This window comes from Chiloscyllium plagiosum, chromosome 20 (genome assembly GCF_004010195.1).
Source record: "Chiloscyllium plagiosum isolate BGI_BamShark_2017 chromosome 20, ASM401019v2, whole genome shotgun sequence".
NCBI lineage: Eukaryota > Metazoa > Chordata > Chondrichthyes > Orectolobiformes > Hemiscylliidae > Chiloscyllium > Chiloscyllium plagiosum.
The window spans coordinates 44935293-44949439 of NC_057729.1; the positions used below are offsets into that span (position 1 = coordinate 44935293).

Sequence of the window (14147 nt, forward strand, 5' to 3'; positions counted from 1 at the left end):
CGTCTTAGTTCTGAAGTTTGTATTTCAGACCATCTCTGAACAATTGACCCGTTAACATTAGGAGACCATTTAGGAACTTAGACCAGAATTTCTGCTCCCATATTAGGAGCACAAAGTCAGGAAAAATCCCAAAGTCCACAATCCTGACTAGGGAGAAGGTGCACTGCACATGGTCTAGTTTTGGTTCTGGCAAAGTGTGTGATAACTGAAGTCAGGCCGAATGCCACTGGAAACAGATTGAGGTAACCACAGATGCTGTCAGGTGTCAAGGTTATTTCAGGAAAACAATAAAACAAAAGACATTCCTCTAGCCTTCAACCCCCTCAGCCTCCCCCACTCACTCCACATATCCACCATGTCAATATGAGTCCCTCACTACATGTCCACAACTCCTGATATCCTCTAGGCCAACCTGTGCTCCCCTCACACATGGCCACTCACACCTTTAGTGGCAGCCCATGTTCCCATCCATCCACATGGTCCCTCATGTATTCTTTGTCAACCTGCACTATTCTATCCATCCACTACCATGATACTTTTTAGTGCCTGTACTAATATAGCCTCAACTAATACTCCCCTCTCATGATTCTCTTTCTCTATTCTATTCTTTACCAGCTCACACAGCATGAAGAGACCTCAGGACTCATACTGAGATGAAAAATACTTAACTGTCTATTAATGACATCACTTATCTTAAAATAACCACTTGCAATGATTAAAAACTCATTTATTACATTTAACCTCCTTCAACTACTTAATCCATTATAAAAACAAGGACTTGAATTCATCAATCCATTTCAAAGACTTTGCAAGCATTTAGAATTGAAGTTCAAACTGTAAAGCAACAGGCACTTGACTCTGATAATTACAGGTTGTGAAATCAGATGTTCAGCACAAATCCTTTAAAAATAGTTCTGGGACTTATGTAAGCAGCATGAAGTGGCAAACGCAACTTTATTACATTGCAGAGATTTTAATTGTCAAGACATTAAAAGATGGGAGATTTAGGTGTCTTGATAGCTTGACAGTTCCAATGTATTTCACAATTCCATTGGCAGCTTGACAGTTACCATGAAAGCTTGATTTTTTTTTCCATGATCACTTGACAGCCGACAGTTCCAAAAGAGTCAAACTCTATGTTACACATTTTTTTTGTCATCCTAAAAGGTACCTTACCTCCCCCAAAGTAGTCTACCACTCCAAAGAATTTCAATAGTGTTAGACATTCTCCTGAAAAGTATAAAGCCTGCAAGTCATATTCTGGACATCCCACTAGTGAAGGCAGCTGCTGTTTAACAGTGCCCTGGGTTTGTGAGTCAAAGACGGCCAAAGTACAACCTGCTCCTGTTCCTTTACCACTCTCCTCCTTTCCCCAGTGAAAATAATAGTAACTGGGTTTGAGGCCTGAACTTCTGGAATCTGGGTTCCAGCACCAAGTTGGCTAAGATCCTCAGAGGATGACGTAACCACCTCCTTCTTTACAAAAATTCAAGCCTCAGTCTGCAGGTTTTAAACATTGGCGCAAATGTAATCAATTTATGGGGACAAAAATCATAGAATGGTTACAACACAGAATGAGGCCATTCAGTCTATTGTGTCTGTGCTGTCTCGCTGCAAGAGCAACTCACCTAATGCCACTCTGCCACTTTATCAGTGCAGCTCTACAAATCTTTTTCTCTTCACATAATGATCCAGTTTATGTTCGTAAACCATAATTGAATCTGACTCCACCACACACACGAACCTTAGTTTTTGTTCCTGCATTGGGTGCTTTGAGGTTGGTTCCTCAAACCCAATCTTTTAAAATGGCTCCTTGTATTTCTGGTGGGAAGGTTGGACTAGGACCTCCATAAACCGTATAAGAGGCTGCTAGTTTCTGAAGTGGGTTTTCAACCAGCCCACCTAAGGAACCAGCATTGTCATCAAAGGTGAAAAATAAAGAATAAAGCTAAAAACCTCTCTCCAGCTCAGTCCAATATGCTTTCCATGCCGCATGCTTTCCTCCCTAGACTGCTCCACCAACCCACATATTCTCTCATAACCCCTCTGCCACCCTGTTCCCATTTAAGTATCCATCAAAATGTTCTTTTGAGGACACCTGAAAATGAAACGGGCCACATAAGGTGTTTTTTTGTGAGCAGGCACTTTGAATGCCAATCACCTTTTTTAAAAAAACCTCCATATATTTGGAGTTCAAGTTCCTTGACAACTTTGCCAGGCGCAATGAGTTTATGCACTTTTTCCATATACGCCTACCTTTTCACAATCAGAAAGGGTACTTTACCTCTAATAAAGGACTCTGTAGCTCCACCGAAGTTATTCCAGGACCAGATTTAAAGGGATATCTTATATTTTTTAAAAAAAGAGAGAAATGTAAAACGTCCCCCAACCCTCATCCCATACATCCCTCATAACCTCTCACCTACCCACATACGTCATGCCCTACCTATGTCAACCCATGCAACTTGATGCTGTCTCCTTTCCCCCCATTGCCCTCTACCCCTAGGGTAACTCAGTTCATACTTCCTCCCATCTTACTTTTCCCCTTCACCTGCCATGCCAGCTTGAGTGACCACAAGTGTTCATGCATATCAGAGAAAAGTTATTCTTCCCTAATGTTCTACATTCCAGACCACACTCTATTGAAAAAAGGACTCTCATTAATAAAAGCACATGTTGACAGTTCTTAATGTGACAGAATTTACTGACACTTGTTTGACAGGCCAAAACTCATTGACATTTCTAGACACTTACTGACCGTTCCATTCAGGGATTAATGCATTTTTTACGCACAATCCTTTGCACAGTTAACAGTCTCAAAGGGCACTTGATACCCCTCCGAACAGTTCCTGACCCTCATAATAACGCTGTCCTATAACCATATTGCAGGGGTACCTCAGCTCTCCAAAGGGGTATACTGGCTATCCAAAAGAAAATAAATAGCAACAGATCTGTTCTTACCCTATCAAATCTCCACCGTTCGAATTTCAGATGCTAGGGATTCCAAAATCCAATTTCAGTCAAGGCAATGAATCATTTAACTTGGGATTCCTGACTGCTTCTTGGATTTTTCTACAACCAGAGACACACTCTGATGCAAAGGTCAGGCAAGCTTGCAGTGAATTCTGTTTCCTAATCACTTGCTGCATAAAAAAGTTCTCCTCATCATTGATGCTTCTTTTTCCAACCTCCTTAAATCACTGACTACTGGTGTTTGACCATTCCAACAATGGGAATATTATTTTCTCTCTATCTGCTTCATTCTTGCATCTTGTCTAATTCAATTGTAAAGTGGCTCTCCCTACTATATCTTCTATCTTTTATTTTGAACAGTCAGGAGTTTTTGACTGAAATACTCATGTTGCCCTCTGTACCTGAGAGATTATTAGATAGGAACCAGTATTGTAATAAATTTTCATTTTTGTCTCCCGTCTGTTTGCAAATTGCACTGTTTCTTCAGTGTTATTGTCAAGATTGGTATTTTCCTAATTGCTGATCAATAATCCATTTATATTTCCTGTAAGTTTCTTTTTTTTATTCTGTGAAGATATTTGTATCTTCAAGTGCTTTTTGTATTCCCATCCCACCACTTTTGTCAACATAAGTCTGTTCCTCATATTTTAGTACCTTCTCAAATCCAAGTTCCTTCTGTGCATTCTGTTTCTCCTGCCTATGTTGTTAATCTAATGCTTGCAATTTTGACCTGCACCATCTGCCTCCCATAGTCCAGGTAAAGTCCTTTCCTGGTTGCACTACCTGCCCTTCCCATTAGTCAATTCCTTGTATGGTACTCCAGATCACTTATTGCCTGTCTGAATTTTCCAGAATGAAAATTACGTTCTTCTTAGGAATGTGTAACATTATTCATTTGGGTGTAACCTCACTTCATTGAGGTGTGAGTGTGGTAATGTTGAATGAAGGGACACATGCCAAAATATGGAGGCTAGCACTTGGGATGTTCTGTTAATATGGTAAAAAAAGTAAGTGCAAGTATAAAAGCAGAAGTCTGAACTCATTACAAGCTTGAAGTTATGGACTGGGTGCATTTGATGACTTGCTTTGATAAAAAGTGTATATTCTACTTTATAGTTAGAATTTTTAAACCCTCATCTACAGTTCCTGTCACAGAGTAAATGTCCATATCACCCAAAGAAGCCTCTCCTTTCCATCAACCAATGAGTTAATTGCTCTAAAGTGCTTTACAAATATAAATAGTTCATGTGTATGTAATAGATACTGTTGATTTGTTTATCTTTTATTTATCCTAATCAGATCATATCCACACATTATTCCTACACCCTCTTTCCATGCCATGGCGGCCTATGGACAGACACAATACACAGCGGGGATTCAGCAAGCTGCTCCCTATGCTACTTACCCACCACCAAGTCAACCCTATGGATTACCTTACAGTGAGTACAAAGGTTATATTTGTTCAGATAGGATAATTCAAACAGAAACTCTGCTTTAATTAATTGGCTCACCATACTGCAAAGTGTGAAGAAGAATACTTTATAAAGCAGAGTTTAGCTCTGAAATGATGGCAACATTCTATTATTTAAACAATCCTTTTCCAAAGTGTTCTAAGGATTCAACATTAGAAATAAAATCAGGGATAATAAGATACGTTATATGCAGACAGCATTTGAAGAATTGTATGCCTACCGCCTATGCACAAATGTTTTGAGATCATCCATTGCACTCTGAACATCAGACTTGAATATTTTAAATGTATTAATCAAGGGAAAAGAAAGATGTACTGTGTTTTTCTTGGTGTGCTGGAGCCACATGAAATCTGCCACATCTCTTACCAAAGACCAAGAGAATGGAATGAGTTCACAACCCATTTTGACCGCACCTTGAGAGGAAAGACAGTGATGGCACAACATCATTGGCAAAAATAAGCATGCTCGCAGCAAGGCTGACAAGCTTGGTGCACGTACCTAACCTAGGATTAAAAAAATGACAAAACTGAGGTTGGCAGATTCAGATGAAAGGCAGGCCTGAAATTGAGAGAGATTTAGAACATAAACGTTAAAATCTGTGAATGGAGTCATGCATAACTGGACCAATTAATTTACAATGATACAATTGGACAGAAGCCAATTCTACCTGTTTTCTATGATTTTCCTCATACCTTTTGGACCTTCCCGCAATCCAGCTACCAAGACCCTATTGTTAATATTTACATAGATTTTGATAAGTGTTATGAAGTTGAAGGCATGTACTGTACCTTTAAGAGAGAGTGAATGCTGTTTTGTACTGAGAGCTTACAAGCACCTGTCACACGACTAGCTAGCAGTCTCAGAATGTACTGGAAAATTGAAAATATGTAACATTTGGCTGTGAAACAGTGGGCGGCATGGTGGCACAGTGGTTAGCACTGCTGCCTCACAGTGCCAGAGACCTGGGTTCAATTCCCACCTCAGGCGACTCTCTGTGTGGAGTTTGCACATTCTCCCCATGTCTGCGTGAGTTTCCTCTGGGTGCTCTGGTTTCCTCCCACAGTCCAAAAGTGTGCAGGTTAGGTGAATTGGCCATGCTAAATTGCCCATAGTGTTAGGTGAAGGGGTAAATGTAGGGGAATGGGTCTGGGTAGGTTGCGCTTCGGCAGGTCGGTGTGGAATGTTGGGCCGAGGGGCCTGCTTCCACACTGTAAGTAATCTAACCTGAGTTGGTTGCTATTTTGACAATATTTCAAATTTAACCAATCAGTTTAAATTATGCCCCAGGATACTAAAACCCAATCGATTTTGAATTTATTGTTTTGCCAACATCGAATCAATGAGACAATCCGATGTTGGGGGGAGCAAAAGAGGCAGGCAGTTTGAAAGTTAGACAGAGAGTAACTGCCATCGAGAGAGATTGCCATTCAGAATCCTCTCTATCAAAGGTACCTTTCTCATATGAAACATTTTTGCAGTAAAAGACAGAAGGCGATCCAGGTAAATCTTCAGCCGAAGAAAGGAGGACACTGGAGACAAGAGCCACTGTGTGGTTTCGAAATTAAGTTTATGTAATTTTAATATGGGTTTTTATTGGAACAGTATATTGTTATAGAGTTGGAGGCAGATAACAAGCAGTTAAAAGAAGGGGGGAGTGCTTAGAGGTGTGCATAATTGTTGTTTAATGTTCACTTTTAGAGTTAAGGAATAAATTGATATTAATTTTCTTTAAATAATGGAATTGGGAATTCTCTGTCACTCATACCTTAACAGATTGTGAGGTAAGGTGAGTTTTTCTGGATGTGTGGTATAATTAGCAGAAGGATTCACTGCTGTGTTGTAACATAAGGTACCACTGGTGCTGCAGGTCCAGAGATTCCCACTTTCACATTCACAGCACACTCACTAATTTAGTCTAAGGATTAGTATACACAGTTGCTGCCAGTAGACAACAGCTGAGACAGGCAGAATTGAGGAATGTGTGAGACTGAAGAGTGTGGAGAGTTCCATGAACTATTTCTGTGATTGGGTAATGCTTTGTGCTGGGATTTTGTTTTTTTTGTGTGTTATTTTGCCAACACACAGCTGTACTTGCTTCTCTTTAATTCTGACAGAGTTGGACCACCTGTAGGTTTTCACTGCTTACTGTTCTGCCTCATGTCTCCATGGCAGTCCACAAGATCAGGTCTGGAATTCCACAACCTTCCTCATCATCAAGGAGGAGTACAGTTAAAAGAGACAGGCGATATTTAAGAGGATACATTACCCCTTAATATTACCCACTCCATGAAATGTGCGAGCAGCAGGGATTAGAGTAAGGATGAGATATGGAATGTTGAATGTACCGCCTCAAAGGCAATAAAAGCAGATTCAATATTAGCATTCAAAAGAAAATTGGATAACTACTGGAAGTGGTGAAACAAAAGGCTCTGGGGAAAGAGCCAAAAATTGGAATTATTTGAATAGCTGTGAGCAAAGAGTTAGTACAGGCATAGTTAGCTGTATGGCCTCCTTCAGTGCTATGTCATTCCTCGATTCTACATGTATAGGGAGATTTCACTTCAAAGAGACAATGGATGATTTCTGTCACTTTGTCTATGCAGATTGGTCAGCCACACCCACCAGATTGCATTTCACTCAGTTAGGTCTTAAGGGTGATTCACATACTCCACCTTTCTGTGCGATAGATGAATTTTTGACAGCCATGGATGGTCTTCGCATCTTATGGGTATGCAGGCATCAGGTAAAATGAACAAGAATTCCTCACCTCAATCAGAATTCAAGCCACTTGATCAGCAGTGGTAGATTAATTTACAAAACACACTCCAAAGAGACCAGATTTCACTGCACTAATATCCTCACACCTCCACTGAGAGGCCAGGCAAGTGATATAATACGTCTAGTAGGATGTCTGTACTGGTTTGAAGAAAATGTTAGAGGAAAGATGTAATATTTTAAGAATCAGTTCTCTTCAAACAGGACTATCTACTCATTGTCAATTTTAAAACAAAGGTGTTAATTAGCTTCCAACTGATCTTGTTTACTTTTGAAAGAGTTGAAGCATGTTTCAAGGTATATTTATGAGCAGGCACTTATTAACACGCGTGCAGTTTGGTTCATGCCTTCCTGAAATAACAAAGTGTCTATCAATTAGGCATCAAGACAGAAGATGGTCTGAGCCAGGCACATTCTCCGGGACAGACAGGATTTCTTGGCTATGGCACCAGTTTCAGTACACCATCACCAGGCCAGGCACCTTACAGCTACCAGATGCATGGTCAGTATCAGCTGTAACTGTATCCATCACTGATTTATCCAGAAATCTGTATTGCACTTTCAGAGTGACCTTGAGCCTGATCCTGGATAAAGACTTAATGAACATAGATCAGTAATTTTCATTTATGCGGTTTTCTCATCATAGTAAAATATTTCAAATCGCTGAAAGCAATAGCAGAAGCATCAGTGAGGATGATTCAAAACAGAGGTAAAGAGGTAGGTATTCCGGGATCTTATGGAACTAGCAAGAGAGGTATTGTGACTTATTCTTTTCAGTAGAGCACTTTAGAAGAGAAAACCAAAGCTTTGCTACTGGATTAGAATGGAAGAAGGAAGGACGCAAAGGCAGCTAAGCCATAGAGAGCTGAAAGGGAGATGGGGATCACGCTGAAATCTGTAAACTAGGGCAAGGAGTTTGAATTCAATGCATTGAATTCACCGGAGGTCAGAGATGAAAGATATGATAGGAGATAGTGTACAGACAGTAGAGCTTTAACTAAGTTCAAGATAATGCTCACAAAGCCACTAAGAAATCTTCTTAGAGACGTCAAGGCCATGGATGGTGGTGGTTTCAATGGCGTGGGCTGAGATAAGGGAAAGATGAGCAATTTTGTGGAGAAGGGGATAGATAGCCTTAATAACAGATGAGCTATGGAATTTACAGCTCAGAGTATGTGAAAATGGGAATTTCCAGAACTACTCTGCATTACATCATTGCTATTCAGCCAAATTATTTGCAGCACGTCTGAGACACAATAGAAATACTTCTCAAATGGAGCATAACAGACAGAGATAATATGAAACAATCAATTATTTCACCACCATTTACAAACATTTAAAACAAGCAACATGAATAATGTTCCTTATCTGTGATTACTCAATAATTAAGAAGTAATTAATTTCTTAATATACAATAGAATTTAGGTACTTAGGAATCAAAATGTTATTCCATCTCAATCATTTTATGCCACCGTTCTGCCTCATCTGTCCCTCACAGTAGTCGCAATTTGCTTGGGTCCTGAGGTCAAATTTTGGGCTTGTGAGCTCCATGGCAGTAATGTGTACTAGAACTAGCAGCTGCAAGATACTGGAAATCATGTGCATTTCTTTGCACTGGGTGTGGGCTGAATGACTGAGGCTTGAATGCAGCTTCAAAACAAAACCAATGGAAAGGTAGGTGCTTTCTTTACCAGCAGTTTAAACATAGCTTGCCCGTCCCACATAGCTGAAGTCCCTGTCCCATCCCCAAGAGCTCTCGCTCCCATTCCAGCTTGCATTCACAGAAGTATACACCACCTTCCACTCCCACTTGGTTCGCACTTTGCAATTTTCAACCCCCAAATAGGGTCACTGTGGGAAAAATCAACTAGGTGAAAGGGAGGGTTGCAGATGCTGGAGATTAGAGTCGAGGGTGTGGTGCTGAAAAAGCACAGCAGCTCAGGCAGCATCTGAGGAGCAGGAAAATCAACATTTCAGGCAAAAGCCTTTTTGATTAAGGGCTTTTGCCCAAAACGTTGATTTTCCTGCTCCTCAGATGCTGCCTGACCTGCTGTGCTTTTCCAGCACCACACTCTCAACTCGCTGTGGGAAATCACTGGAGAGGCACTGGGTTTGAGGTTCTGCTGTTTGTCCATCTAGACTTTGATGGATGTTCTGCGGTCAAGTGGGAGCAGCCCCAATGAAACATCAACCGTAGTTGTGTCTCTTAATCTTGATTTGATTCTCTCCCTGTTTCTCTTTTTCTCTGTTTCTCACTCAGTCTTTTCCTTTCACCTGTTGGGGTGGTTAAACCAAATTTTCAGACAGCCACCGCTGACTGCATGTTGTATGAGTTAGATGGACTCTTGGTCACCATAAAGCAGATTTCTGCCACCATCCTCCTTTTGTGGTTAGGATCTACAGGTCCTGCTGTGTCGAGTGTGAAAGGTGAAAACCATTTGGCAGTCTAATGGGAAGAGACTCTTGACTCAACCCATACATAGTTTATTGCATTGGCTACAAGACCAATCAGGTACAATAGACCATGTTACAAAGGAGGAGACCGGTCACTTTCGAGATCCAGAACTGGTTAGCCTTTCCCCACAAGTCATTACAATAGAATCAGGTTGGGTGGATATAAATATTGTCTGCAGAATTAACTGTTTCAGAACTATTACCTTATGCAACATCATCAAACATTTACTTAAGAACTTAGGAAATATCTCACTCTAAAAAGAATCATCCCTCATTAATTTTCAAATACAGCTTTAAAGAAATAATGTTCGATTGATTTAGAATTCTTCATTAACTAAAATGTCTTTACAGCATGCTTTTCCCAGCGTTTTACACAGTAGGATGCATATTCATTAGCCAGTCCATTCCAGCAGTAATTTCACTTCAGTTTTGCTAATACATTTCCACACATTTTGGCCAACTTTGCTTAACAGACTTGAGGTCATTAAATACAATGGACAAGTTAAATAAAAGATAACAAATTTCCACCTAGTTTTCCAACGCATTATATATTACCATTGTGTTATATTTTCTTGAATTAGTATGAACATCAGCAAAGAAATAAAATAGAAACAAATTATATTTGTATATTGCCCTTAATGTAGTGAAATGTTCCAAGGTATTTAAACAGTTAATTTTGAAATCTTTGTTCCACAGCCATTGAGTTCCAAATAATACACATCCATTTTATATCAATGTGATGAGATGCCTAATAAGTTCCTATATCAAACAGAACACTAGCTTTACAGGTTCAGTGTTAAGCCTGATAAAATTCAAGAATTCACAACATTAAAATCAAACTTATGTTTCTAGTCAGATATGGAAGATTTCCTGAACCCCCTGAATAAATGCAGGCAATCCCTCTCCGACCCATTCAGTCAACTGTTGAAAACAATAAAATTACAATTGTGCCTGTACTGGTGAAACCAGACAAAATTCCAACTGCTTCAATGTGCATGCTGAGACATAAAAGTACAGAAAAGACTGAAAAACACAATTAGGTATCATTTATACTGTACAAAAATTGTGAATTGCCAGTTAATTTCACGTAAAATCCAGCAATGGTCAGTTCCTTTTCTCCCATGTTACAGGTTGCCATAATATTAGTTAGTCACCTTCATGTCAACCATCATTTTTTGATTCGGCAGCTGGTTTCACAGCTGGATGTCATTCCTGCTGCTAATTTGCCCCATTTATCCAGGCTTGAGATACCCAGTGTACACAAGCTTGCATGTACCAGTTACTCTGTTCCTTTATTGCCACGAGTCCTGATGTGGCAGTTAATCCCAGGTTAGAGGTGGGAAAACAGAACCAATTCAACTCCTCATGAAAATCTATCAGTCTTCCCATTTAAATGGTGAACATGGTTTAACAGTGTAAAATGGTGTGGTGAATCCACAGCCATACAGTATTTGGGATTCAACTAAGTAGCTCCAGACATGGGAGAACATGGGGTATTGATTACATTTCTGATTCCAAATATTTTAACTAAACTCTCGCCAGCCAACATTAAAGATTGTTGTTGTGTAAAGACCAGGAAACGTGCAGAAGGCATAGCAGTCAATCAGCACTTAAAAGAAAGATAGCTGAATACTCAGTTTAAAATTTAAATTGCATACTCAACATCATGAATTTAAAAACTTTAGGCTTCATGAGATTGTCCCTTTCTTTCAGCATATATTCACCTTGTCCTGAGATGTAGATTTCTGTTAAAGACATATTGTCCCAGATACAGGGCAAACTTCTGCATCTTACTTGATGGCTATTCTTCCATAAGACTTGATACATAGGAATGGAAGTAAGGCCATTCAGCCCATCGAGTCCACTCTGCCATTCAGTCATGGCTGATGGACCTTTCAACATCACTTACCCGCACTCTCCCTGTAGCCCTTAATTCCTTGCGAGATTAAAAATTTATCAATCTAATTCTTAACACGTGAATCTATACATTGCGAATTGAAGGAGTATTCAAAGGTGGGGGAGGGGATTAGGAGGTGGAGAGCCCACACTTTCCTCTGTTTCAGAAGCTTAACAGGGTGGTTGCCGAAAGCATGATTCCTTTCATGAGAGAATCTAGAATTAACTGCATCAGTTTCGGACTAAGCGATCTCTCATTTAAGATGGAGTTGTGGAAGAATTTCTACTGTTTAGATCAGAGTGGTGCTGGTAAAGTACAGCAGATCAGGCAGCATCTGAGGAGCAGGAAAATCGACGTTTTGGGCAAAAGCCCTTCATCAGGAATTGAGGCAGAGCTGTCCACCCTGGAAGCTTCCTGCCTCTATTCCTGATGTAGGGCTTTTGCCCGAAACGTTGATTTTTCTGCTCCTCGGATGCTGCCTGACCGGCTGTGCTTTACCAGCACCACTTGATCTAAGCTCTGGCTGCCAGCATCTGCAGTCCTCACTTTTGCCTAGAAGGATTTCTACTGTCATAAGATGATGAATCTTAGGATTCTGTATCCCCTGTGGCAGCTAGTTATTGAATATATTCAAACTGAGTTAGACAGATATTTGATTAACAAGAGACTTAAGGGTTATGGGGGATAGGCAGGTAGTTCCACGTTCCTATCAGCTGTGATCGTATTGAATGATGGAAGGCTCATGGAGCCAAATTGCCTACTACTGATCCTGTTTCATCTATTCTTAGGTTAACCGTGAACTCCCAGGGCTATTGTAACACCGCAGCCACTGCTTTAGTTGAAATCAACTAATTTAACGCAAGCTGGCATCAAAGCTATGACTTTTTTCACTTCCTTAAACCTTAATTTTAACCCATTAGGAGCAGCGTCTGCAATGCAATAAATATAAGATTAGTATTTTAATACACTTAATTTCCAAGCACTTAAGCAATTCCAAAAGCAGTGGCAGACCCACTTATGATGTAGGTTTGTTCCTCAAATGTCATCAATCTAAAGAGCTACTCATGAGAAGGAAGCAAACTTTCAATTTGCAGTGAGTCTAAAATGGCAGCCACATTCCAAAAGCAAATGGGGGTAAAAAACATCAGTTTTATAATGAAAATAAAACTGATCTGTATGTCTGAGTTGGCTAAAGATGAAAGAAATATAGGCTCCTTGTGAGGGGCACATTGGCCAACACATGAAATTAGCTCATTTTCTTTTTAGTTTTGTTCGGAATTTACACCCACACAAACAGTGAGTAATAATGCGTAACATGCCTCCACTTGGCTGAGTTAATTTAAACCCCATTGTACAAAGCTGCCACAACACCAGGTGTGCAATGTCACAGTTAACAACTCTCAGCTTTTCAATAACAGCTTCCAATTGCAAATGATGAAGTGACTACTCTATCCATTGTGCTTGTGTGGGTCTGAATTCATTGCTGTTTTAGTAATATTACATAAATCAGTGCTACTAGAATAAGAGGCCCTCATTCAAGCTACCAAATAGCTTTAGTTTTAACTAATAATCAGCCAGTTGGAGCTGAAATTTACAGTTGTCAAGATAGCAGATAAGAACCATGTAAATTTATCTCTTAACCGACAGCACTTGGAAACAGATTTGCTAGGTGCTATCACATTGCCGTTTGTGTGGTCTTGCTGTGTGGATGCTGGGTTGTCACATTTCCCACAAGAAATTAAACTTGTACTGCATTGGTTGTGAAGTGGTTTGGGATGCTCTGACTTTATGAAAGTTGCTATATAAGTGTAAGCTCTTTCATTGTCTGAATACACATGAGAAAACATCTTCTTAGGATCCATATATAATTGAGTTGCCATGTATTAATTCTAAAGTGCATATAAATAATAAATGTTTTGTTACCTACATCTAATAATACTGTAAGATTCTGTGGACTGCACAAAGTTCATTTGATTTGTGAAGACCACTCTATTTAATAGTTTGATAAAAACAACGTCAAAAGCGTTATCCTTCAAAAGTTTACTCTGTAAAGCTGGACGTTAATTGTATAGGTGCTGGCCCCTAGTTATACTTTCCCCAAGTAACTATTCTTCATCTGCTAGCTGAAATACTAATCTGCCATATTTAATACTTCGGGCTCTTATTTCTTCAGGAAAACCCAGCCCAGTGTTCTAAAATTCAGCAAGTCATCATCCCTTGAAAACAGTGAGTGCTGCAAGGAGATGTGTTCACAGAGGACACCACTTCCAAACCTGATTTTGTCCTCACCTGATGTGAGAGACATAAAACTAAATTTAAGCCACAAGATGCATTGAAAGCACTCAGGAGTAAGGACCATGACTGCCCCCTGCCCCCTTGCTAACCATGGAGATGTTGAGATCTATAGTAGGTTTCTAATGCTGCCCTGCTAGAAATCAGTGCTCTTAATGTTCATTGAGAGAAAGTGAGGACTGCAGATGCTGGAGATCAGAGCTGAAAATGTGTTGCTGGAAAAGCGCAGCAGGTCAGACAGCATCCAAGGAACAGGAGAATCGACGTTTCGGGCATAAGCCCTT

The 14147-nt window shown here is 40.0% G+C and overlaps 1 protein-coding gene across 11 annotated transcripts in view; it reads left to right on the forward strand.

The window, feature by feature from the left end:
* Positions 1 to 14147, forward strand: part of LOC122560227 (eyes absent homolog 1-like) — a 261694-nt gene that overhangs the window by 102578 nt on the left and 144969 nt on the right. For all 11 annotated transcript variants that reach the window (XM_043710690.1, XM_043710684.1, XM_043710688.1 and 8 more), the window contains 2 exons: positions 4273 to 4412; positions 7600 to 7722. In XM_043710690.1, coding sequence (XP_043566625.1) covers positions 4273 to 4412; positions 7600 to 7722 — 263 coding nt within the window. The remainder of the gene's footprint in view (positions 1 to 4272; positions 4413 to 7599; positions 7723 to 14147) is intronic.